Source organism: Globicephala melas, chromosome 20 (assembly GCF_963455315.2).
Source record: "Globicephala melas chromosome 20, mGloMel1.2, whole genome shotgun sequence".
Lineage (NCBI taxonomy): Eukaryota > Metazoa > Chordata > Mammalia > Artiodactyla > Delphinidae > Globicephala > Globicephala melas.
The window spans coordinates 12,247,435-12,272,434 of NC_083333.1; the positions used below are offsets into that span (position 1 = coordinate 12,247,435).

Consider the following 25,000-nt stretch of genomic DNA (forward strand, 5'->3'; position numbering starts at 1 on the left):
AGACACAGCCTGACTTCTTTCACCATATTGGCCCCTTGAACTCCTCTTACCCTTCAAGAAGCAAATGGGGGGTCTCTGCAAGCTTCTGGTATCACTCTTCAGAAGTTCCCAGCTCTGGCTCACCTGGGGAGCTTCAAAAGATACCTACATTTATGGCGATGGAAATCAGAACAGTGGTTGCCTCTGGGAAGGGAGCGGCGGGATTGATTGGGAAGGGACATGATAGAACCTTCTAGGGTGAAGGAAAGGTCTTCTTTCTTTGTTCTTTGTCAAAACTCACCAAAATAAACACTTAAGATCTGTGCATTTCATTGTAGGTAAATGATTCCTCGGAATTGTCAAAATTGACAGTTATCGATGCCGGGGTTCTACCCTGCACCTTTAAATCAGAATCTCCAAATCTGGGGCCTGTGCTTGGCTATCTGGAAGGTCCCGCAGGCGACTGTAGTGTGCAGCCCGGGAGGAGACCGCCGCTGGGGGAGCTAATCTCTTGACCCTACGCGCCCGGAGCTCTGGCACTGCTCCACCACATTCTGCCTGGTATCCGTCCTTCCACAAGTTTCTGTGCCAGTCCGTCCCCGCTGGACTGTGAGCTCAGGGTCCCCCAGGGAACCAGCTCTGGGCCGCCTGCTGGTCGGCAGGAGGCCGGGAGGCCGCAAAGCCGTGCCCTGCGGGGTGCGGCGGGCCCTGCGGGTCCCACGATGCTGGAGGGAGAGCGCAGGCACCACGCCGCGGGATTTTAGAAGTTTCGGAAGGCCCTCGGCTCTTGAGCCTCGATCGTCGGGACCCGACAGCCTGACCGTCCAATGGCCATAAGGGGACATGTCCAACCGTACAGGCGGCGGACCTCGTGGCGCAACGGTAGCGCGTCTGACTCCAGATCAGAAGGTTGCGTGTTCAAATCACGTCGGGGTCAGCTTCCCTCTTTGTAAAGTTCTGCTCACTTTTCTTTATTCTCATTTTCAACCCGGTTGGAGCCCCATTGCGCAAGTCAGAAAAGAAGCTCTTCCTAGGGGCCGGAAGGGGAGGGTCCCGGCTCGAAGTCTCCCCGTCGGGGGAGCGCAATGATGTCGCGGTAGTTTTTGTGGTAGATCCGGGTACTGTAAATCTGGGCCGATAGCGGGTCTCCTGAGGACTGACGCACGCTCTGTACCGCTCAACCCAGAGGGTCTGGCGCTGGCGCAAGCTAGAAGGTCGCTCGGTAACCAGAGCTCTGCGAGCCGCTGGGCGAGATTTCTCGGGACTCACCTCCCTTCGCGACGTAGTTGGGCTCACGCTTACTCTGAGAAGAGTCCAGACCCCAGAGAGGAGATCCTAAGTGACTTGCTCGTGGACGAGGTGGCCGAGTGGTTAAGGCGATGGACTGCTAATCCATTGTGCTCTGCACGCGTGGGTTCGAATCCCATCCTCGTCGGTTTGCGGTTGCAGTAGCCTGCCTTCGATTTTTATAATCCAAGAATTTCTCTTCTTACCTTCGGTCTGCCAGGATTCAATTTCTGTGTCGCCCCTTCACCCTCTCTCGGTTGCGGCCGCGGATTTCGTCCCTTCTACCCTGTTTTCCAGTACGGCCAAAGGTTGGTGAGGAAGGCACCCTGGCATTCAGTCACCTGCCATAGAACTGACCTGGCCAGGGAAACGAGGTGGAAAACTATATAAGTCGGGCGCCGTGGCTTAGTTGGTTAAAGCGCCTGTCTAGTAAACAGGAGATCCTGGGTTCGAATCCCAGCGGTGCCTCCGAAGGTATCAGTTACCTTTTGCAAACACCGCAAGGAAAGAGCTGTGGGCATTTGGCGCTTACATACATAATTTTCCACAGCTCTTTGGGAATCTGCTAGTTGCTATCAGGCGGCCTTTTCTATTTCCGGTTGTGTGCGTCAACGCTACGTGCATGTCGTCAGTCTTAAGCTGTATGTTTGCACCTCGATCTGCCGCCAAGCACCATAGTGGCATTATTGTGCTTGTCAGTGTTTTGGCTTGGATGTTGCTTCCCGAAACGATAAGTGATTCCGTTTTCGTATTCTGTTTTCCTGTCTCCCCCAAAAATCTTACCCATTTTAAAATTTTCCTGAAGAGAGGACTGATCAGTAATTTGTATTTTACATAGATTCATTTTTTCGAGGCCCCTGTCAGCTGGCCGGTTAGCTCAGTTGGTTAGAGCGTGGTGCTAATAACGCCAAGGTCGCGGGTTCGATCCCCGTACGGGCCAGTAACGTAACATTTTAAAAATGTGTACTGCTAATTTCTTGTTGCTTAGGGAAGGCTTGTGGAGCATTTCTAATACCGGAACTTTTCACACCCCAAAGAGAAACGTGCTTAAATTCTTTCCGAGTCGTAGTGTCTTGAGAGAGCAGAAAAGTCTAAGGAAACTGGATCTCTTTCTGTGATCTCTGTTTCCAAATCTCCTGACCATAACGGGGGGCTCCTGGAATTTACTATGTGACGGTAAATGGAAGGCTGTCCGGGATTGTAACAAAGATGGTTTCAGACCATACATATGGCACTGATCAGCAGAGTGTGAGAAATGGGGTCAAGAAAGGAGTTAGCAAGTGTTTCCACTCTTTCCAGAGCCAAGATGTCCAGTTTGCCCAGGAACTGAGAAGACGACCCTTTCCCTTTCTCTTCTGGATCACCTTGCTTCTGATTCTGCTTTTACTGGGTCTCTGAGCCCAGATCTGTGTCTTACATTTCCCCTCCGTTCTGCTGTTCAGGAGCAGGAACCATATCCTTCCCCATGTGGCCTGGGACCCCCACCCCACTCGCAGCACCGGCCCCAAGAAAACTCCACGGAAAGACTGACCTTCATGCCCATACCTTTGGCTCATCAATCCCTTAACCCCACACAGACAGAGTCTCACCCTTAGCAGCAGCAGCACTTTAATTCCACAAAAACTCAGAAAGCCAAAACTGATTAGAACACTCCACAACAGGTGGGCTTCAAACCCAGCAACAATTCTGTCTGAACCCTGAGAGCAGTGAGACCCCTCCCAACTCACCCCCTCTACCATGCAATACATTCCTTCTAGCTCCACCCAGGTTATGGCTGGGGAAGTGCGAGGGCAGGGGGCCAGAGGGCAGAAGCAGGGGGTTATCCATCTGCAAGTGTGCATCCTTGTCTGCATGGTGTGTGGCCAAGCTTGTGGCTCAAGCTCCCACAGCCCCTGGCACCTGAGATGTGACCACTGGAGGTCAGGGTGGCCACAGTGGGGCTGGAGCCTCCCCTGTTCTCCTTTCTTGAGAACATATGGCAGTCATGTCTCCCAAGCCCAGACCTAAAGCCCTGGCTTCCCAGAGATGGTGCTCTAACTAGGGAAGAGAGTTGGGAGAACAAGGTAGCTGCAGATGGCCAACTGAATAGAAGCAGAGCATCAACCCCACCCACCAGGAGAGGCTTTAGAACTTCCCCGTGTACACCTGCATAAGGCCCAGGTAGTGGTCGCGGGCCTACTAAATGTATCTGGAAGAGCCTCCAATATATAGGCCTCCCCTCAGCGGGCAGGTCCCACCAGGGCTCGCTGAAGAGTCCTTAGGATCCTGCTGGACCCTGGCGTTGCCAGGCCTCTCCTGCCCTCCCGGTCACTTGCACAGGGCCTCCAACACCTCCAGGGTGCGTCGGATATCCCGGACTTGGCGCGCCAGTCCCTGAACTGGCTGCAGAGCCCTCTCCAGCTCCTCACAGCGTGCCAGCAGGGTGTACATGCCCTTGATGCTCATGTCCACAGCTTCGCCTAGGGAGTCCACGGCATCACGGTAGGTCTGGATGCAGCCCACGCTCAGCGCTGTCAGCTCCTGCACCGCACCACCCAGCCCGCGAAGCAGACGGTCCACCCTGCCGCCCAGCTCCCGACTCAGCCTCTCCAGGTCCCGCAGCACGTCGGGGTCGATGGGAGGAATGGCCGGAGTGGGTGGGGGCGCCGAACAGGGCCGCGCAGGGGCAGGGGGCGGGGGTTGAGGGGCGCCGCTCAGGCGGATCTTAAGTTGCAGGTTGTTGGCGACAAAGTGGGTGAGGTCGCCGTGGCGGCTCACCGTGCCCTCGAGCTCCAGGGGGCTGGATATAGTGGCGCGCCGCCCGCCGCCCGCGCCACACTCTGCACCCCCTGAGGACCCGGCGCCGCCGCACGCCCCGCTCAACCCGTCCAGGCTGCGACTGTCCTGAAGGCGGCTGGAGAAGGAACGGCCAGCCCTGCTGGCTGCCGCCGCCTCTTCGTCGTCTTCCTTCTCCTGCTCAACATCCAACCCGCCTCCTCCAGGGCTCCCTCGACGGCAGACGCCCTCGGATGCAGGCCTGTCCTCAGGGTCCTTCCGCCGGGAGGACGCATACGGGTCGTTTTCGGGACCCGGCGCCCCCCGGTTGCTCCCTGCCCCAGAAGGCGTCCCTCCGCGGCCCGGCTCTTCCTCCGGAGCCTCCCATTCTGGCGGGTGGACGAAGCTGCAGCTCGAAGTCTTCGGGGACGCCCTGGGGAGGCGGCTCGCGCCCCCAACGTTCTCGGCCTCTTCCTCCTCGGACAACCGGAGGCCTGAGGGCGGCTCAGAGGCCGTTCGGCCCGGGCCGCCGCCGAAGATCGCGGCTTGCTGTTCCCCCAGAGCTAGAAGGCCTGCTTTGGGCCCAGGCCGCCCCCGGGGCGACTCCATACTGCAGTTGGGGGCAGGAGCCAAGGAATTGGTTCGCCCCGGCTCAGGAGGCGTTGGCGGCGCCTTTAAGGGGCGTTGTAGAGGCGCGCCGATTGGCCTTGGGCTCACAATGGTCAGGACGGGAAGAACACTCTGATTGGTCCCGGCAACCAGGAAGTCCCAGGAGAGGAGCTGTTATTGAACGACTGAACGCACGTGAGAACCAGCGGGGTGGAAAGAAGGAGGTGACAGCTACGCTCGTCGCCCCGCCCTTTCAAAAAGTTGAGGGGGCAGATCTTAAAGGTGAAGATCCTGAAATAACGGAGTCCTCCGGGGGCGGGGCTTGGGCTCTTTCCGCCCACAATTGTCACGCCCACAATTGCTGCTTAACAAACACTTATAGTGCGGACCAGAATTGGGGTTCCTAGGAGGTTTTGGGGATGGAAGTAGTATATCCTGCTTGGACCGTCGGGATTCAACCGCAACTATTTGATCAGGAAGGATGAAACCAGAATTCTCAGCAGAGCTTGAATGGTTCGTTCCATCGTCCTCGGCTAACAGACCGAGCAGATGAATTGCCCAGAACGACTCACAGTGGACAGCGAAGCGGGCTTTTAAGGGCTTTCCTGTGTATTTGGCACTCTGTTCTCTGTCTCCTGTCCCCTCCAGGTCTGAGTCTCTCTCCTCTTGGAGGATGGTATGTGATTTTGCCACTACGTAAAATATTCAATAAATTAATGGCCCTGAAGTTCAGAGCCCTGGTACCATTCTGATCTCATCTCTTCCTTCTCTTCCCCTCACTGGTCCTGCTGTAGCCGCCCTGGCCTCCTCACAGCTCCTGTGACAAGACAGACATGCTGCCCCCTCAGGGCTTTACACTTGCTCTTGCAACTCCCCTCCCGCCCTCCCCTTTTTCTGAGGCTGGGTCTACCAAGAAAAATTTTCACCTTGGATATTCCTCCTTCCCTTCTCTCCTTCAGGTCCTTATTCAAATGTTATCTTTTCAGTGAGGCCTCCCCTTACAGTCTGTTTAAAATTTCAACCACTTTCTCCAGCAATTCCCCATCTTCCTTCTCTACCTCTTCTCCGGAGCACTTATCACCATCTGACATACTATACATTTTGCTTACTTGCTCATGTAAGTGCCATGAGGGTAAGACTTTACGTCGGTTTTGTTCTCATTTGTAGCCCCAGTGCTTAGAACAGTACCTAGCGTATAGTAGGTGCTCAGTAAATATTTATTAATTAAATGACCCTAGGCCATTAATTTCCCCTTTCTGGCTTGAACTCATTCAAGATGTGTTTCTATCACTTGCACCCAGAGCCCTGACTAATACAGCATGAGACCAATGGTCTACTGTAATCTTCTCCCCCTCTCTTTGGGAATGACACCCCCGTCCTTGTCTTCCTTTTACTCCTCAGCAAGCAGATGCTCTGTATTCTGCAGGTGACAGAAGACACAAGTTGAATCAACAAAAGCAAACAAACAAAAACAAGGGGAATTTATTGTCATACAATAATGGTCTTAAGGTGTCAGAGAAGCCTGCATTCAGTGCCCTAACACTGTCATAAAGGGCCTGGTTTCTTCCCAAGGGAGTAGCTTTATCCCAAGTGGGCTTCCTCATGGTGGCACTATGTCATTTGTCATTCTTTGGGAATTATAGTTGTCTGCTTGAACTGCTATAAAAAAATATCATAAACTGGGTGTCTTAACAAAATCTATTTTTTTTTCTCCCAGTTCTGGAGGCTGTAAGTCCAAGGTGACAGCTGATTCTGCTCCTGGTGAGGTCTCTCTTCCTGGCTAGCAGACGGCCACCTTCTTGTCTCCTTATATGATGGAGAGAGAGAGCTAGCTTTCTGGCCTTTTCTTATAAAGACACCAATCCCATCATGAGGACCCCACCCTCATGACCTCATCTAAACTTAATTACCTCCAAAGGTCCCATCTCCAAATACCATCACATTGGGAGTTGGGGCTTCAACTTCAAATATGAATTTTTGGAGAGACAAAAATATTCAGTCCATAACTGCGATCGTTTGTCATTCTCTTGGGCCTCCCAGGATCTGAATCCCAGTGTTTGAGGACTCTCCCACCTCATTAAGCAGAGCCCATCTCCCACTACAAAAGCTGGAATACCAAGCAGTCACTTTCCCAGATTCCCTAGCACATGGCTCAGGCTCCACCATGGTCTACTGGACCACTTCTGCAGTGGAATTTTTCCTGACTGTGTAGACTCCAAGCCTAGTCCTTTTAGAGATTCCATGAATTACCCAGGATGCTCATAATAAGGTCTGTTTCAGCTTAAATGAACCTGCATTGTTTTCTGTTGCATGCAACCAGAAGCCCTGGCTGATATACTCCCATACCTTCCAGAAGGGGAGGAAGGACTAGCTTCCGATGCATCTTTCCCAGGAGCCCCAGTTAATCTCTCGTCACATCTCCTTGGCCTAAACTGGTTCACATGCCCAATTTAGTCACTTTGGTCAGGGTGATACCATGTCTTATTGACTTAGGATTTGGAAGCAATCACTCTGGCAAGGTGATTGAAGAATTGACTGATTAGGTTAGAACAATTATGCCCCTCCTGGAGCTAGAGGTGGGTCAGTTCCCTCCAAACTGAAGTAGCAGCGACACAATGGAGGACGGAGGAGGGGCTATGGGGGAGCAAAACAGTGTCCACTACATTAGGGGTCAGCAAAATATGGCCTGTGGGCTAAATCCAGCTCTCCACCCATTTTTATATGGCCTATGAGCTAAGAATGGGCTTTTTTTTACCTTTCATACTCCATCTCAGGCCCATATGATGCAATGAAGGCCCAACTGATGAATGTTGATAACTTTAAGTGCTCAGGCTGGGGGAGAATTTGGAGGTGTGATCTGTTCAGAGGGGCTAAGAAAATAACACAGGCTATTGACTTCAGGGGCATCTATGCCAAAAGAAAGGTATAGAATGTCATGAGACAGCTTGGCTGGCATCTCATGGTCATAACATACACACTGGATACTGACATTGATCCTCTAGATTTGCAACCTTCCTGAGCTCAGAGGATTTTTTTTTTTTTTCTTTCTTATTTATTCACTCCCCTGCCTCTAGAACAGTGCCTGGACTGTGGAAAGCACTCAATAACTATTGTCAAACGAATAAATCTAACCAAAATTTTGATATAACTGCATCAGAAGGATGTAGGGACAGAGAATGCACATGTGTATGGTGGCAGTGGAGTGAAAGAATGAAACCTGTACATTTTGTAGCAGGAAAACAATAGATAGAGCCTAAAACTGAAAACTTAAGAAGTAGCAACAGAAGCCTGTGATTTGGAAATACACGGTAAACACCAAAACCAAAACAAACCCATAAAAGGATTTGGAATAGGCTGTCTGTGGGGGGAGAAATGGGCAGACTCTAGGGGTTTTCTGGGCTTTTTTTAAGTCTTATAACATCGTTCAGTTGTTTTAATCTATGGGCATATGTAGTGGGTTGCATGGTAGCCCCAAAAAAGATATGTCTGTGTCTTAACCTCTGGAACCTATGAATGCGATGTTTTTTTGGAAAAAAGGGTCTTTGCAGATGTAATTAAGGATCGTGAGACAATATTATCCTGGATTATCTGGGTGAGCCATAAATCAAATGACTAGTGTTCTTATAAGACACAGAGGAGAAAAGAGAGAAGACAGGAAGGCTGTGTGAAGACACAAGCAAGAGACTGGAGTGATGCAGCCACAAGCCACGAAGTGCCCAGAGTCACCTGAAGCTGGAAGAGGCAAGGGAGGACTTTCCCCTAGAGCCTTTGAGGGGAGCATGGCATTGCAGACAACTTGATTGTGGACTCCTGGCCTCCAGAAGTGTCAGAGAATACATTTCTGCTGTTTTAAACCACCGAGTTTGTGGTAATTTGTTACAGCAACCCTAGGAATTGAATATAGCATGAGTGACTGAGATGAAAATAAAAACATTTATTGATGTTCTTCACCACATGGCTTAAAAGAGCAAATAATCAACAGATGCAGAAAAAGCAGTAGGTGAAAGTCAACACCTATTTTTGATTCAGAAAAACCCCAACAGACTCCACGCTTCCACTGCAGGGGGCGCGGGTTCGATCCCTGGTCGTGGAACTAAGATCCCGCATGCTGTTGCGGCTGACCCCGAAACAAACGCCCAAACCCTTAGCAAACTAGGAAGTGACCAGGCCTTCCTCAACCTGATAAAGGACATGTATTAAAAATCTACAGCAAGCATCATGTATCTAGCAGTGAAACCTTAAACCTTAGGTTAGGAACCAATGACTGCTTCTATTCACTCCTGTGCTAGAGCCTCATCAAAGCGGAAAAACAAACAACTTCTGGGTACAACAATGTTCAATTGCTCCCGGGTCGGCAGGAGTGAACCAGAAGAGGGAAAGAATAGAGGTCAACTAAGAGCAAGTAGTAAGAGAAGGTGGGCAGAGATGGCTGGCGTGCAGGCGTAGCAGAGTGGAGCTGAAGCCCCCAGCATCCCCAGGTCTGGGAGTCAGAGCAGGGGAAAGAAAAGACTTGGGGGTGGGGTGGAGCTGACCAGGTGGGGGTTAGAGCTGAGAGGGCAGGGTGCTCCCAGGGGCAGTGATGCAATGCCAGTCCTGGCACCCGGCATGGGCAACTCCCCCGCCTCCTCCCCACAGGTGACAGCTTCCTTCACAGCAATTTCTGCCTGTAAACATCTACACTCATCAGTACAAAAAGCTTCAGCCTTTATTAGATAAAGAGGAGGTAGAAGACAGATGCGGGAACAGGCCAGGGACCCCTTCTCCTAACTACACATACACAGACATACAGACACAACTGAGAAAATAACAGGGACAGTTCAGGGGACAGACTGAAGGGCAGAGGGGGGCAGCACCCTCCGGGAGTGGGCCCGGACCCAAGGGTGGGCTGCGACCTGAGCCAGTGGCAGGCGTTCTGAGGGGTTATGCTTGAGCAGCTTGGAGATAAGGTCCTGGGCTCCTGCAGGCATGGAAGGGGGGATCTTCAGGTCCACCTGCAGAGGTAAAGGAGAAGGAGGGCCCCAGCTTTCATCCTGGCTGCTTTCCCTTCACTGCCCATTTTATTTGGCGAGTGACGTAAGCCCCACAACCACGATATGCCCACTCCCTGCCCCTGGCCCCTGGGCCAGCACAGACCCCAACCACACACCCGGGGCTAGCCTCCCACCTTGACGATGCGCCGATACGTCTCGTTGTGGGAAGCGCTCTCGAAGGGGGGGTTTCCCACAAGCAGCTCGTAGCAGAGCACTCCGATGCACCACAGATCCACCTTCTCGTTGTGCGTGCGCCCCTCGATCATCTCTGGGGGCAGGTAGTCCAGGGTGCCACACATTGTCTTCCTCCTGGAGGTGGGGGTGAGTGGGCAGGGATCCCAGGTCCAGACCTTCTCTCCTTTCCCTGAAGCTTGACAGGGAGCCCAGAGACCCCAGGATGTGCCAGGGGAGTGTTCCAACCAGGCTCTGACGGAGCCTTTGGGGTAGGAGTGGGGCGAAGACATACACTAAAGCCCCAGAGGTGGGCTTACACACTGCCTCTGCGTTTCCACACTGAGGGCTGTGTGTTAAAATAATCAGATATGAGGGCAATGTTCACCTTAGAATTAAAGGAAAAATCTCAAATGTCCATCAAGCACATCCTGCTTACATTAATCAGGTGACATCTCTACTATGCACTATTATGAAGGCATTAAAAGTGACGTGGGGGCTTCCCTGGTGGCGCAGTGGTTGGGAGTCCGCCTGCCGATGCAGGGGACGCGGGTTCGTGCCCCGGTCCGGGAAGATCCCACATGCCGCGGAGCCTGCGCGTCCGGAGCCTGTGCTCCGCAGCGGGAGAGGCCACAGCAGTGAGAGGCCCGCGTACCGCAAAAAAAAAAAAAAAAAAGTGACGTGGGCGTATTCTCAGTGATATGGCAAGAAGGTCCCAATATATTTCAAGTGAGAAACCTGGGTGGCAAAACTGAGTCTCCTGTTTTGGTTTTTTTCTTTTTGGCCACACCGCGTGGCTGGCAGGATCTTAGTTCCCCAACCAGGGACTGAACTCCGGGCCAAAACAGTGACAGCGCGGAGTCCTAACCATTGGACCACCAGGGAGTTCCCAGAGAGTCTCCTATTTTTGTAAAGATATTGCTGTGTCTGTATATTTACATAAGAACCACCCAGAATGTCTCTGGGTAACAAGATCTGGAGCGGTTTTACTTTGAATGCCCCAGCCTCACCCCCAGGGCCGGCCTCCTGGCCCACCATACCTCAGGGAGGGGGCGTGCACAGACCAGCCGAAGTCAGCAATCTTCAGCTCTCCCTGGAGCCCCAAGAGCAGATTCTCCGGCTTTATGTCTCTGTGAATCACTTTCTTCCCGTGGCAGTATATCAGAGCATCCGCCAGCTCCTCCATAATCTGGGGGGCCAACGACAGGCAGTCAGACAAGGATAGACCCCGGGCTGCAAGCAGCGTCCCCCCAGCCTCCAGCCCCCGGCCGGTGCCCCAGGTGCCCACCCGCCCCGACCGTGGCTGTTCGCTGCTCGTCAAAAGTGTGGCTTTTCTGCAGCTCCTTGTAGAGCTCCCCCCGGGGGGCATACTCCAGAATCAAGTAGATCCTTCGCCGGTCATAGAAATAGTTGTAGAGACGCAAGATGTTGGGATGCCTGGGAGAGGAGACAGAGGAAGCATCAGGCTGTATCCTGGCATAAGGAAATGGGAAAGATGACAGGTCCCACTGCAGCAAACTGGGTCAGGCTTGGGCCAGGCAGGGGACACCAGGCTGGCGGTGCTAAGGGGGAACTGGACGCAGCTCTCTGGGTTCAAGCCTCTGGCCAGGACTGAGAGCTCCTTGGGGCTGCCTGACCACAGCTGCAGAGAAGACAGTCCGGATGTGGTGGGATTGGAAGAGGAGCGGGGGGTTGAGGCGCCAGGGGTACTGTGGCTCGAAGGGCGCTGCCGCGTACTGCAGATGGGCCTGGATTTCGATCTCCCTGCGCAGCTGGTGCTCCACACCCTCCTTCTCTATCTGAGACTTGAAGAGGACTTTGAGCGCCACGATGAAATGGCTTTTCTTCTCCCGAGCCAAGTACACATTTCCAAACTTGCCTTTGCCCAGAGGACGCCCAATCTCAAAGTCGTCGATTGTGAAGGAACGCCTGCTGGAGGGGGGGTGGGGGGTGGTAGGCAGCTGAGTACCGGTTAGTCGGTCCCCTGAGGCGTTTGCCTTCTCCCTGCACCTCAGCCCATCCTGCCCGCAGCCCTGTTTCTCTTCCAGGGGAGCTGAGGATGGATCAGGCTTTCTTGCCTCCCTACTCCTCCTGCCCTTACCTTCTACCTCCCCCATTTCCTACCTGTTCACTGTCCCTCCCCCTCTCTTGCCACCCCAAGGCTTGGGGCGCTTACATTGAGAAGTTTGGGGTCCGACTGTTGTTCTCCACCACCTTCTGGAGAGGGGCAGCTAAGGAAAGAACAGGGAAATTGAGGCCATCCTTTGACATTTTCATCCCCATCCACCTTTCCCAGACCCTAGTCCCCTCAGGTCGATGCCCTCCCCTTGTCCTAGTTACCTGTGGGCTGGGCATTGGAGCGGCTCATGAGGACAAGCGCAGAGGGGGTGACAGGCTCCTTCCGGAGGACTCTCTGGGGCAGGGTGTTCAGGCCAGACTGAGCCTGAGAAGGACCAGGGGGGAGCTCTGAGAGTGCCTTTATCCCAGTGACCGGGTTGGAATGTGCTACAAGCAGCATTTCAGGACTTGCTATAAAGCCACCCACCCACCTACCCAATCCCCAGTTCAAAGAGGAACACTGAGACCACAATTTTCCTACTCAGCCCGAAGACTCTGCTCAGAGCCCCATAGAAAATGAGTTATTAATAAACAACCTAAGTCAGCCTAAGATAGGGACTTACCCTCACACCTAACCTCTCACCTCTTTGGCCCTGGCCCACTCCACATTCTCAGGCCCAAGGCTGTCCAACCTTCAAAGTCTTGTCCATAACACCACTCCTTTACCCAGTGCCCCACCCCAGGGGGCAGTACAGGCTGGGGTAATGAACACACAAAATTCAAGGAGCTTTAGCACAGCGGTATTCTCATGGTCCCCTAAGCTCAGTCTGTTAAGTCTCAGATAAGGTCCTTGTGGCCTTGAGTGTTCAGCAAATCTCAGTATTTACCCCTTTGCCACAACAGGCTTTAGGACACTGAGGGCTACTCTAACGGCCCTGGACCACTTTTCACTTTCAACTTCTGAGTATTATACACCCCTTTCTTTTAGGAGTGACCAGTGTGGGCATGACAATGTTTTCTCATTCAGCCTCCACTATTGACAGCCTCATTCAGAGATTCACCAGGGAGGCAGCTGGTGGACAAGGGGACATACGGACCCCCCCCCCCCAGGATACTCAAGCCCCGCAAACAGAGAGCAAAGCCCATGCAGGGCCCCTTCTTTCTTCTTTAGCCAAGAGAGGAAGAAAGCCTCAGTGCCCCTACAGACCTGTTTGCAAACAGTGATATTAGCATGGAATTTACAAATAAGCAAGTTGAACAAAACAGAGTGCAGAAATAGATCCACATATATGTGGGAATTTAATATATGTAACAAAGGTAGCATTTCAAATGAGAGGGTAGACTCTTCAGTGAAAGGTGTTGGGACAACTGGAAAATAAAGCCATTGAATGCTTACTTCACACCAGTCATTAAAATAAATTCTAAATTCTTAATTTAGACTTGTCCTGGACCTTTTAAACTTATAAACGTATCTAAATCCTTCCAGAGTCTATTTCTATTTCCTGCCTAGCCTATTTTTTCAGGACAAGGGTTGGGAATCATGGCCAAAAGGCCAGACCCTGCCTGCTCAGTCCCAGATGTCATCTGGATGTGACAAATAGGCTCAGCTCTGCAGAGGTCCTCACAGGCTGGTCAAACTCAAGTTGGCAGCACCTGATAGGATGTGGCTACAAGTGACCAGACTGGGGCCCATAAACTAGTGCAAAGCCGGGAAGAAAGTGGTAAGAGGATCGCCCTCTGCAGGACCTCAAATCTGCAAGCGGGACCTCGCCACGCGGGTGGGGGGAGGGGAAGTGGGAAAGCCCTTACCGTCTGCCTGCCGTAGGGCCAGGGGTAGGCGTTCTCCTTCTGGGCCATCCTTAGAAGGGAAAGGGGAGGGAACTGGGCAGAGAAGAGAAGCAGAGCCGTGAGAAGCAGAAAAAAAGGAGAGAGAGAGTGAGGGGTCGGACAGATCTAGCCGGAAGCGCTTGTCTGGGCCTGGTGAAAGGGAGCAGGTTTACAAGCTGGCCTCATCAGGGCGCATCCCGGAGCTCGCCTCGCTGCCCCAGCCCTGCTACCGGCCTCACCCCTTTCCAGGACCCTCTCTCCACTTTAGAGCAACCAGCAGCCCGGCAGAGTGCGTGCGGGCCCGCCCAACGGACCCCCCGACCTGCCGGATCACCTGACCTCTCCCGGCGCAAGGCCCCCGAAAGGAGGACAGCTCACCTGGAGCCGGCGGCACAGCCACCTCCCTGGCGGCTGGGAAACAACTGAACCTTCCCGGCCGCGCCCACGCAGAGGTCCTTTCAAATCTCCCGCCCTGGCCCCATTGGCTGACCGCGCCGCCCATGCCCAGTCCTCATTGGATGGGTGTCCCATTACGTAGCCCTAGGGGCCCAATGGAAAAGGTGGAATGCGAGCGCCGGAGCAGCTCGGGTTCCGGCTTAGGAAAGTTTCCCTCGACCCCCGAAATAGTCTCATGGGTTTTTTTTGTTGTTTTGTTTTGTTTTTAAAATTTGTCATAGATATATCTGGAATTTATCCTTGTATGAACTAGGGTTTAACTTTGTTTTTTGTCAGAGAGCCAGTTATGCCGGCATCATTTGTTAAACAAACTGCACCATTCCCAAGGGAATTTAAATGCTACCTTTGATATACTAAGTCAGATTCTCTATTCAAGTTTTATTGCTTGTTCGTTTGCACGTGTGTTTCTTTTTTTTTTATTTTATTTTTTTCGGTACGCCGGCCTCTCACTGTTGTGGCCTCTCCCGTTGCGCAAGCTCAGCGGCCATGGCTCACGGGCCTAGCTGTTCTGCGGCATGTGGGATCTTCCCGGACCGGGGAACGAACCCGTGTCCCCTGTATCGGCAGGCGGACTCTCAACCACTGCGCCACCAGGGAAGCCCTATTATTATTGTTATTATTATTATTATTTTAAGTTTTAAATACCTTATTGAAATACAGTTGATTTACAATGTTGTGGGGGGGGGTTGTTTTTTTGGCTGCATCGGGTCTTTCTGGTGCGCAGCCTTCTCATTGTGGTGGCTTCTCTTGTTGAGAAGCACGGGCTCTAGGCACCGGCTTCAGTAGTTGTGACTCGTGGGCTCTAGAGCGCAGACTCAGTAGTTATGGCGCATGGACTTAGTTGCTCCGGGGCACGTGGGATCTTCCCCGGCCAGGGCTCGAACCTGTGTCCTCTTCATTGGCAGGCAGATGCTTAACCACTGCACCACCAGGGGAGTCCATGTGCGTTTATTCTTATGTCATTATTATTTTGTTCTTTGAGTCTTTTACTCATATTCCTAATAAGAATTTTCTACCAGAGGACCTTTCTCTGCAGGTCCCCCAACCGAGGCCAAATTGCTTGGACCCACTCTCACTTTTCTCCTTCTTGCCGCACTCCCTTCTCTGCTCTTTCCAACGCCAAATTTCATTATTGGGTTAAATAAATAGATTTTGGGACCTTCTATGAAATAACTAGTGGATATTTGTAAATACTGCCTGTCCAGCACCCTTCATCTTTCTTCTAATAATAAGACTCTAACTTCGCTTTAGGGAACCACCTGTCTCCCCATTCTGTGTTGTTGGTTTCTGTTGCTGCCAGCCCCAAATCGCTAACTTGATGGAGACACGTTGTAGAGGACTTTGTGGTTATCTAGCCAGCATCCATTCTCCCAGCGATTCCCACTTCCTGAAAGCAACTAGAGTTTTGTGGGTCTGAGAGGGAAGCTGACCCCATCCCAGGTCCAGGAGTGGACCCTGTCTGATTTACACCAGTCAACACCCTTTATTCTGGGATCATGGTCACTGGTTCAGGGATAAGCATGTGACCTTAGTGAGTCAGTTAGTGGGAATTTTAGGATTCTTGCCCAGAATGCTGGACAGAAGCTCCTTTTCTCCTGCTGGAACTGGGCAAGAAAGCACATAGCCTGCATTGCTGGTGGGGGTGCTCCTGCAGGGAGCAGGCTGAGTACGAAGCTGACATTGTAGAAGGCAGAAGAGAGGCCTGGGAAGAACCCGAGAACTTGATGACAATGTTGAACGTCTGGATGCCTATTTCAGCCATTTCCTTCCATGACCCAACAGGTTTCCTTCTCTAATGCATTGAGTTAAGAGTTCTGTTATTTGCTGTTAAAAGCATACTAACTGACACACATCTACAGACCTAGAGTGTTTGTAGTCATTTGGGTTGAATGATGCAAAACTACTGACAGTCAATCATTCTGACCTACAGAAAATACCAATTTCATATGATTCACCCCGATGTAAATGAAATAAGTCCTAATGGGTTTCTAGATCAGTTCACAATGCTTTTGGCTGCAAGTAACAGGAAACTCAGTTAACACTGGCATAAACAGTAGACATCTATTTTCTCTTACATAACAAGAAATCAGAAAGTAGATAGTTTGGCTCAGGAACTGAACAATGTTAGAGATCTGGATTGGCCTCTCCGTGATTCTCTTAACATTTTCCCATTGCAAGATGGATTCCAACAGTCTCTGTCTCTTTTATCAGGAAAATCAGAAGCCTTTCTAAAAGTTCCCAATATGGGAATTCCCTGGCGGCCCAGTGGTTAGGACTCGGTGCTTTCACTGTCAGGGGACCCTGTCTGATCCCTGGTCAGGGAAGTAAGATCCCCACAAGCCCCAAGGAGCAGCCCTCCCCAAAAAAAAGTTCCCAGTAGATATCTCCTTGCCTAGAACTGTGTCACATGAGTACTGCAAAGGAGGCTGGTAACTGTGAGTATCTCTTCCAGCCCCTACAGTTAAAGCAGATCGGGGGTGTGGTGGTAGAAATAGGCATGTGCCACTGGAGGTACAGTGCTGTTTTCACTCAGGGTCAGCCCAACCCTGCTTTCCAAGATCAAGGAGCCCATTTCAATTTCAGTGCCTTTATCAACATATTTGGCATAGAGTGACTAGCTAATGAAGATCTTTATAAAAATCCTGTCGCTTGCAGTATACTTTATGCCTCATAATCTAGTGAAGGGAGACTTTTCTAGAGCCTGTCAGGGACACAGTGCATGGGTGGGATATGCCTGTTAGATCCCACACAGTATCTCTGTCCCCCGGAGTCTTTAAATTCCCACTTGCACATTATGTCGGAAGACATTTGGCCTTTCAGGAATAGTTGATGGGCCAGCATAAAATTGAGATTTGTATTATTCACAAAAAAACAAAGCAAAACAAAACCTATCTGTTCTAGCAGCTAGGCAACTATCAGCTGCCTGTTCCAGTTAGTGAACAAAATCTCTGTTATTTACCCCAGTGCTCCTCAAACGATCTATAGGGAAGAACCAGCCTTAATTATTGTCAATCCATCACAGATTGATACTTTTATAAAACACAATAAAAATGAGTTCCTTGAAAAATGAAATCTAAAAAATATAAAAATAACAAGATCAGGCTTCCCTGGTGGCGCAGTGGTTGAGAGTCCGCCTGCCGATGCAGGGGATACGGGTTCGTGCCCCGGTCCGGGAAGATCCCACATGCCGCGGAGCGGGTGGGCCCGTGAGCCATGGCCGCTGAGCCTGCGCATCTGGAGCCTGTGCTCCGCAACGGGAGAGGCCCCAGCAGTGAGAGGCCCGCGTACCGCAAAAAAAAAATAAATAACAAGCTCGCTTTTTTTTTTTTTTTTTTGGTTATAACCAACGTTTATAAAAGTACTCTGACAGATGCTGTAAGAGTTTTTAAATACGTAGCTCTCAAATTCTATACTCATCTCGGACATAAAAGCAACAGTTCATGAAGTGGCGCCAGTCTGCGGGCCACGCTGAGTACCAGCAATCTACCTCCAGTGCAGCCCCATCCAAAACTGTGGCCTGTTCTCTTCGGCGAGGCAAGCTCAGCATCCACTCTCCCGCAGGGATTCCCCAAGTTTATAAAGGTGGAAATGAGCAAATTCCTCCAGGTCTAACTCTTTTCTTCTTTCCTCTTGCTTTGCTTTTGCCTCCCAGTTCCTGTTAGATTGGGGATTCTGGCTACTGACCAAGGAACATTGAGAGGTGTCCTTGAGGGGCAATTGTCACTATTCTACTCCCAGAGCTGAATTTTCCAGTGACTGGGAAGGGTCAGAATGTAGCGTGTTCCAAAGGTCAGGCTGGATGGCTGGGATACTGTAATGTGTGTGAGGCACACGTGTCAGTCCTTTTATTTCTGATAATGGAATATCCCCCAAAGAAATTTATTTACTTGTTTATGCTGGGTCTTAGTTGTAGCGTGCATGAGGGGATCTATTTCCCTGACCTGGGATCGAACCCGGTACTCCTGAATTGGGAGCGTGGAGCCTTAACCACTGGACCACCAGGGAAGTCCCCCCTCCCCCTCTCCCCTCTCTCCCCTCCCCCACAAAGAAATTTCAAGACATGAATTCTCATCGTCAGCCAATAAGCCCCTTCCAGGGACGAGGAGTAGTAGACTCAGAAGGTTCTGGAAGGGCCTTGTTGGAGGAGCCTAGCCAATACTCCCCATGTCTCCCCACTAAGTTGTCCTCCTCAAGGTAAACCTGAGGCAACGCTGATGAGCTGAGTAGGTGCATCAAGACCTGGCTGCTCTCCTCCATCCAGACTCCTCCTGAGCATTCCCAGGTCAAACAGCATCGCTGGGGTTTGCTCTTGGCCATTAGAGCCCAAGTGTTCATCTTTGGTACAAACTGCAGGCCTGGACCAAACATCCCTGCCACTGAGATTGAGGCCTGAGGCCCCCTCCAGGTCCATGTGTGCATCCTCAGGGACTGGATCAGCAGGGACAGTGCCCCTGCCCATGTGGCGGGACAAGAAGCCTCTACACTACACTTCTGATGCATCGTAAAATGTTTTATTGAAGTGTACATACTGGAAAATGTCCAGCTGGACAAATTTTCACAAACTGAACACCTCTGGGTAACTAGCACCCAGATCAAGAAACAGAATATTACCAGCACCCCAGAAGGACCCCCAGCCTTCTTTTCAAGTCACTCCCCCCCGTCTCAAGAGTAACCACTGTCCTGACTTCTAACCCACATACTGGTTTTGCCTGTTTTTACCTTTATGCAAATGGGATCACACAGTATATATTCTCTGGCACCTGACTTTTCTCATTCAACATTATGTTTGTGAGATTTATCCATTCTGTTGATGTATTGGTTTTTACATATACATGAACATGATAAAATTTACACAGACTAGTTAAAAGTAAGTCTCCCAGTTCCCTGGTAGTCCAGTGGTTAGGATTCGGCACTTTCACTGCCTGGACTGGGTTCAATCCCTGGTCAGGGAAATGAGATCCTGAAAGCTGGGCAGCGTGACCAAAAAAAAAAAAAAAAGTGCAGCAATAGATAAATATCATATGATGTTGCTTATATGTGGAATCTAAAAGAAATGATACAAAAGAACTTACTTACAAAACAGAAATAGAGTCACAGACGTAGAAAACAAACATGGTTGGGGGGGAAGGGGGATTGACATATACACGATACTATATACGAAACAGATAACTAATAAGGACCTACTGTATAGGGCAGGGAACTCTACTCAATACTCTGTAATGACCTATATGGAAAAAGAATCTAAAAAAGAGTGGAATATATGTATATGTATATCAGTGATTCACTTTGCTGTACAGCAGAAACTAAGATGACATTGTAACTCAACTGTACTCGAATAAAATTTTTGTTAATGTATAAGGAAAGATAGAATGAGAAAATTACTATTTTGTTTCTCCTTAAAGGGGCCCTGTTCTGGGTGGACACCGAGGTGGGGATGCAGGATTACCGACTGCCAGCTTCACACTCCTTCCGCGTTAGGTTACCAACGCTCCTGAGCTGTCCCCTTGCTAAGTCATCAGCGGTTCTCAAATCGAGCACATTTGGCTTCTGTAACAAAGGCTGGCAAACTGTCAGCCTCAGTCTTGACACATGTAACACAGTGACCACTCTGGTGGAAGGCGGTCCTGGGACTAGGGAGAGGAGGGGAAGGCGAGGCACAGATTCTAGCCTGGGTGGGTGACTGCTTTGTGCGCTGTGGTGAGACGGCTCAAATTCCTCTCCTGCAGCCCAAGCCTGTGACACTAACAAAGGCGCTATTAGTTAAGGAAAGAGATGTCAAGGAAGAAATTCCCCACTGGGAAAGACAAGGCCTGTGGAGTGGATGGCTTAAATTTCTTCGTTATTTTTTTTTTTTTCAATATACCAGAAGCAGCAAAAATACACATAGCTCTGGGCTTCTAGTGACGGCAGTGAAGTCTGGAGAATATTTGTATGTAATGCAAATTAAATACAAAATATTTGTATTTAATACCCAATGTTCTACTGCATGGAGGGAACATCAGAGATGATTAAAGCCATAAAAAAAAAAAAAGAAATTGAACTGAATACAAGAACACGGTAATGGAAACATAATTGTTTTTTAAAAAGAGAGGAAACGAAAGAAAAAAAGAAAATCGCTTTTAGTTGAAAAAGTAACAAAAGCAGTGCAGTTAGCTGTTTAGCTAAGGGGAACTTTTAACCCTGAAACTGGAGTTTCAGGAATTCATGTCATAGACCAAATTCAGCAGAGGCCAAAAAAAAAAAAAAAAAAAAGGATGTACATGGTAACACTTTAAATAATGAGAAAAAAATGCAGAGAACCACCAGACAACAAGAATGTCTAACTTTAGAAGAATTGCTTAATAACTTACAGCATTGTCCTTGAAGTCAGATGTTCATTAAAATTATAATTATAAAGATAATAGAATCCTATTCCTATTACAATGATAAGTGAAAATACTGGAGTACAAGATTATGGACACCCCTGGCAAGTGGAATTTAAATTGCCAAAAATTAAACCACTGGTTTAGGAGGATTATGAATTATCATTATTACTTTAAAATTATTCATTATTGCTACATTCTTTTCAATAAAGAACATTTATTGCCCCAAAATACATTTTCGGAACAAGAATTGGTGACTGGTTATGAACAATTTCTGTGTTAAGATATCTAAAATATCTATGAGATTAAAGGTATTATTATTTAATTGGTTGATTTGATGGAAACAGTAAGATGAAAATAAAAGTTCCAAAATTTGTATTTTAGTAGAAAACTCAGATACTTTAGGGAAAAAAAGTCCCAGAAACACTCAGGTTCCTTTTTTTTTTTTTCATATAATAACACAAGATTCTTTTCTTTCTTTCCCGAAAAAGAATCTCACTTGCAAAACTATACAGCTCCCGAAAATAACCCTTTGACCCCGACGTGATTTGAACACGCAACCTTCTGATCTGGAGTCAGACGCGCTACCGTTGCGCCACGAGGCCTTCTCGAAACCGCTGTTCGACGGACCTCGTGAACAGATGCATCATCAGCATCAAGGGGCGGAGTTTTATTCTCAGACCCCGCCCGACCCTTTGTCAGAGCCATTCTCCGAGCTACCAGTGGGCTAGATGCGCGCGCACTAAGGGATTAATCATCCTCCTCTGGACAAATTGGGTTTAGACGCACTTGGTTTAAGGCCCAATTCTTTAACCTCGGTACACATTGAGCTCACTTAACAGAGAAATTACTTCATGGGTTTGAGATTTATTTTTGGGGTTAATAAAGTGTTGGTGCAGATCTGGCGCCCTGGATAAATCTTAGATTTAATCCCAGCTCTTCCCCTACTTGGCTTCTCTTGACTTTTGTTTCCTCGTCTGTAGACTGGGTATAATCAAACAGTCCCTCGCGTGGTGACTGGAGCTCAATGGCAGTGCCGAGAGCCAAGCGCCGCTCACACGTGAGTGCCTCGCACACTGCACTCGTTACTTCTGTGTCGGTGTCGCTTTCGTCCGTTCCTCGCCTAGGCCCTGACTCATTATCACTCAAGCCACGACCCTGTAGACCTAACTCAGTATTTATAAACTTCAATAAGTAGCAGTAAAAGCGAAGCGTTGGTGGTATAGTGGTGAGCATAGCTGCCTTCCAAGCAGTTGACCCGGGTTCGATTCCCGGCCAACGCATAAGGACTTAAAGTTTTCTTCCCCCCCGCCCCGAATTACGCGTGTGACAGTGTTTTGCTGTTTGCCTTCTTGTGTATTTTAAATTATCGTCAATGAACGCGTCTAATATGCTTATTGAACGGCGAGAATAATGGCTAATAAACCTAGTGAATGCAGAGAATAATTAATTTAGCCACATATTTAAAATACGAGTTACTTGAAATAAAACAAATATAAAATTTAGAATGTGAGCTTGAGAGTCAGGACAAACGATCCCTCTTCTGCTTTCCTTTTTCTTCACGTCTTCTTTTTATCTTCATCCTAGGGCCCGGGATGGGTACTTCCGAAGTTAAGATTTAGTGCAAAAGGTTTAGCACTCCTCCCCGTCGGGGAATCGAACCCCGGTCTCCCGCGTGACAGGCGGGGATACTCACCACTATACTAACGAGGAATGAGACGAACGCTGCTTGCTCCAAATGCTTGATCTGCTATCTTCACCGAGCGCGGCGTGCCAATGACAAGGTTCCTGCGGATGCTGTCTCTCCGTCCAGTAAGAAATGCTGACCCAAACCTATGCATGTTCTAGACCATAACTGAGTGCGAGTCCCCAGAAGGGCGAAAACGAGCAGGAGTGACCGAGAGACAGACGGCCTCCAAGCCTGCAGAGACCTGAATTCTGACAGTCCTGGGGCTCTCCCAGACATAATCCTAAGTAGGTCCCAACCCGTTTCACTAACTGTCATCCACTACTATAAGTTGACGGACATCAATCAAACCGAAACCAGGCTCTGGAGGCCGAGGAGTAGCATCAAGTAGGAAGGAGGGGAACAGACAGCGAGCGTCTTGCCCATGTCAAGAGGTGCCTGCCCTCTTCCTGGAACTCTGGGAAGGACTGCGCGCTGCGAGCCTCTTCCTGCCACCCGGGTGTCCACTCAGAACAAAAGAGCTCCCGGAACACCTCCTTCAAGCCCTCAGTTCACTCTGATCACCTTCCAGCCCAGCCTCCTCAGCGCCGTTCCAAGTAACAACCGCCTTGGGGCTCTGTTTTCCGCAAAACTGGAAGGCCGGGCTCGTCCGGGATTTGAACCCGGGACCTCTCGCACCCGAAGCGAGAATCATACCCCTAGACCAACGAGCCGACGTACAGTAACGACCGCGGACGACTTTAGAGGTCGTCCCAGGCTTTCTGCAGTCCTAGGACTGTGATTCACTGCGGCCTGATCCTAGCACGCGGTCGGGGACCACCCGCCCCGACGCACAATACTCTGGAGCTGGGGTCTGGGAATCTCTCTCGGCTCCAGAGCCGCGAGCTCCGACTCCTCCCAGGAAATAACGTCGGGGAAGTGGGAGGGAGTGGTCTCGGCCTCGCCCCCGAGCAGCCCTCCAGGACTGCCTCGAGCACCCGTGTGCCCGCTCCCTACGGTAACTGACTTGGCGCCACTCCGTAGTCCGGAGTCTCGACTCTTCCTGCCTCCGCCCGCCATCCTCGGACCCAGCCCCCGGCGCAGAGCTTTGAAGACTAGCGGTAGAGTTGCCTGGTTGGGGACAATTAATGAGTCCTGAGATCTCTCTGGGAACACCAGCCCCTCTTTCTGTCCCTGCGTTTGTCCATCCTTCTGGAGTGACCGACACTTCGATAGCCCACAGTCTCCCCAGACCGCAGGGTAGTGCCCAGGCGAGGGAATATTTCCGGGGGCCAAGAAGACCCACGCAGGAGGCGTCATTGAGATGAGTGGCTGGCGAGGTCAGGTGGGGGATGGGCTTTCCAAACTGTGCGAGCTTCTAAGCTTTTAATACACTCGCCGTGCTCTCACGTGGGGGCCGCCAAGAGTCCTGGCAGGATCTGATGGGGTCAGTTGCCAGCTACCGTGTTCCCTCAGGTCGGTTCCTGTTCTGGAGAGTCTTCCCAGGAGGGTTCTGATCGGCCCCTGAACTCGACCCCCCCCGCCCCGTAGCATCTCTGGGCTGAACCATCTTGTTCCATAGCCCAGTCGTGTGATTTGTGGTCCCATCCCTTCTTAAGGCCCTACCCACAGATACTTTGGTGGAGGGGAGTTCAACGAAGGGTTCAGCTCTTTGCCTTTTCTTTCCCAGGTGTCCCTGGCCAGACGGCGGGGGAGGGCAGCAGAGAACAGCCCATCCTTTCCCGTCGGCATCCCAGGCCTTTCAGGTGTGTGAGGAGTGCTCAGGGCTGATCTGGCATCTCCCTCCTGCCACCCTGTGCCATTTTCTGTCTCCCTCCTCTTGGGCGCCCGCCTTCCCCAAGTCTCTAGTCACCTCTGTCTTACCTGGTCTCCCGCACTTAATCTGCACAGAGGTGGAAGCCTAAATTCCTTATAGATCATGATGAAAGCTGTGGCCACCTTTTCTAGAAAAATCCATACAATATCTATGGACCCCACTTTTAGAATCCAAGAACTAAGACGTAAACTACTGATGTTGTCTCTACCTTGTTGCAAGTATTTTACATTTTAACAGGAGTCAAAGCTTTACATGGAAACACTGAGTTCTAAGGTATAACTTTGGGCAATCACAGTTGTTTGAAAGAGATAGGGTGAGAAAGAGTGAATTTGAGAAGGTAGTAACCCTTCCTTTCAGCACCTCCCTAAAGTGGAACCCTGGCAACGTCCTGAATTGCTTCTCCCTTTTCTTCAGACTCCACATCGTATCAGTTACTGAATCCTGTAGTGTTTTTTATACTAAACATGTCTCGAATTCATCCCCTCCTCTCCATCTCTCTGTAGCTGCGCAGGTGCAAGTCTTTGACATTTCTATAACCAACCCCCCAAAGTCCTCTCCCCTCCTATACTGATCCCTTATGTTATTCTTCTGTGTAGCATTTATCTAGCATATTACACAATTTACTTTTAAAAACGCTTTTTGTTGTGCTTATTGTTCCCTGCTGTATTCCCAGGGCCTAGAATAATGGCTGTTACAGAGTATGGAGTTGTTGAATGGAACATAGGCAAATTTCCATGTGGTCTTTAAGACGTAGCTCACCTCCTCCAGAAAGCCTCCCCTATTCACTCTCCACTCTCAGGTCCGATGAGATGCCACTTCTCTTGTCCGTGTTCTCACAGTGCCCTGTCCCTGCCCTTGGCGCACTGTGTCTGACTGTGCCTTCCTATGAGAAAAGGGGTTTGCCTTATTCATTTGGTTATGCACAGCGTGCAGCCCAGTGCTTGGCACAAATCTGGTCCCAGTG

General features: G+C 50.3%; 2 protein-coding genes and 8 non-coding genes across 11 annotated transcripts; 5 read left to right on the forward strand and 5 right to left on the reverse strand.

The window, feature by feature from the left end:
• Positions 1-844: 844 nt before the first annotated feature.
• TRNAW-CCA (transfer RNA tryptophan (anticodon CCA)) lies at positions 845-916 on the forward strand. The gene has a single exon. It is a non-coding gene; the product is annotated as a tRNA-Trp (tRNA).
• A 416-nt stretch (positions 917-1,332) lies between these two features.
• On the forward strand, positions 1,333-1,414 carry TRNAS-GCU (transfer RNA serine (anticodon GCU)). The gene has a single exon. It is a non-coding gene; the product is annotated as a tRNA-Ser (tRNA).
• Positions 1,415-1,660: 246 nt separating this feature from the next.
• On the forward strand, positions 1,661-1,734 carry TRNAT-AGU (transfer RNA threonine (anticodon AGU)). Its single transcript has one exon. It is a non-coding gene; the product is annotated as a tRNA-Thr (tRNA).
• A 398-nt stretch (positions 1,735-2,132) lies between these two features.
• Positions 2,133-2,206, forward strand: TRNAI-AAU (transfer RNA isoleucine (anticodon AAU)). The gene has a single exon. It is a non-coding gene; the product is annotated as a tRNA-Ile (tRNA).
• Positions 2,207-2,863: 657 nt separating this feature from the next.
• Positions 2,864-4,687, reverse strand: BORCS6 (BLOC-1 related complex subunit 6). Its single transcript, XM_030861500.2, has one exon. The coding sequence runs from the start codon at positions 4,627-4,629 to the stop codon at positions 3,574-3,576; it is 1,056 nt and encodes a 351-aa protein (XP_030717360.1). The 5' UTR covers positions 4,630-4,687; the 3' UTR covers positions 2,864-3,573.
• A 4,759-nt stretch (positions 4,688-9,446) lies between these two features.
• Positions 9,447-14,217, reverse strand: AURKB (aurora kinase B). Of its 2 annotated transcripts, none has more exons than XM_060290473.1 (8): positions 14,094-14,217; positions 13,698-13,769; positions 12,007-12,061; positions 11,568-11,762; positions 11,129-11,267; positions 10,871-11,019; positions 9,794-9,968; positions 9,447-9,620 (listed from the first exon to the last, which is right to left on the reverse strand). In XM_060290473.1, the coding sequence occupies exons 1-8, from the start codon at positions 14,215-14,217 to the stop codon at positions 9,447-9,449; spliced, it is 1,083 nt and encodes a 360-aa protein (XP_060146456.1). The 2 variants fall into 2 exon arrangements, with proteins under 2 accessions (XP_060146456.1, XP_030717349.1); XM_030861489.2 differs by lacking the exon at positions 14,094-14,217 and adding an exon at positions 12,171-12,273 and having other exon boundaries at positions 11,568-11,759; positions 13,698-13,745.
• Positions 14,218-21,066: 6,849 nt separating this feature from the next.
• On the reverse strand, positions 21,067-21,138 carry TRNAW-CCA (transfer RNA tryptophan (anticodon CCA)). Its single transcript has one exon. It is a non-coding gene; the product is annotated as a tRNA-Trp (tRNA).
• A 606-nt stretch (positions 21,139-21,744) lies between these two features.
• On the forward strand, positions 21,745-21,816 carry TRNAG-UCC (transfer RNA glycine (anticodon UCC)). The gene has a single exon. It is a non-coding gene; the product is annotated as a tRNA-Gly (tRNA).
• A 358-nt stretch (positions 21,817-22,174) lies between these two features.
• Positions 22,175-22,246, reverse strand: TRNAD-GUC (transfer RNA aspartic acid (anticodon GUC)). The gene has a single exon. It is a non-coding gene; the product is annotated as a tRNA-Asp (tRNA).
• Positions 22,247-22,861: 615 nt separating this feature from the next.
• TRNAP-CGG (transfer RNA proline (anticodon CGG)) lies at positions 22,862-22,933 on the reverse strand. Its single transcript has one exon. It is a non-coding gene; the product is annotated as a tRNA-Pro (tRNA).
• Between the last annotated feature and the right edge of the window lie 2,067 nt (positions 22,934-25,000).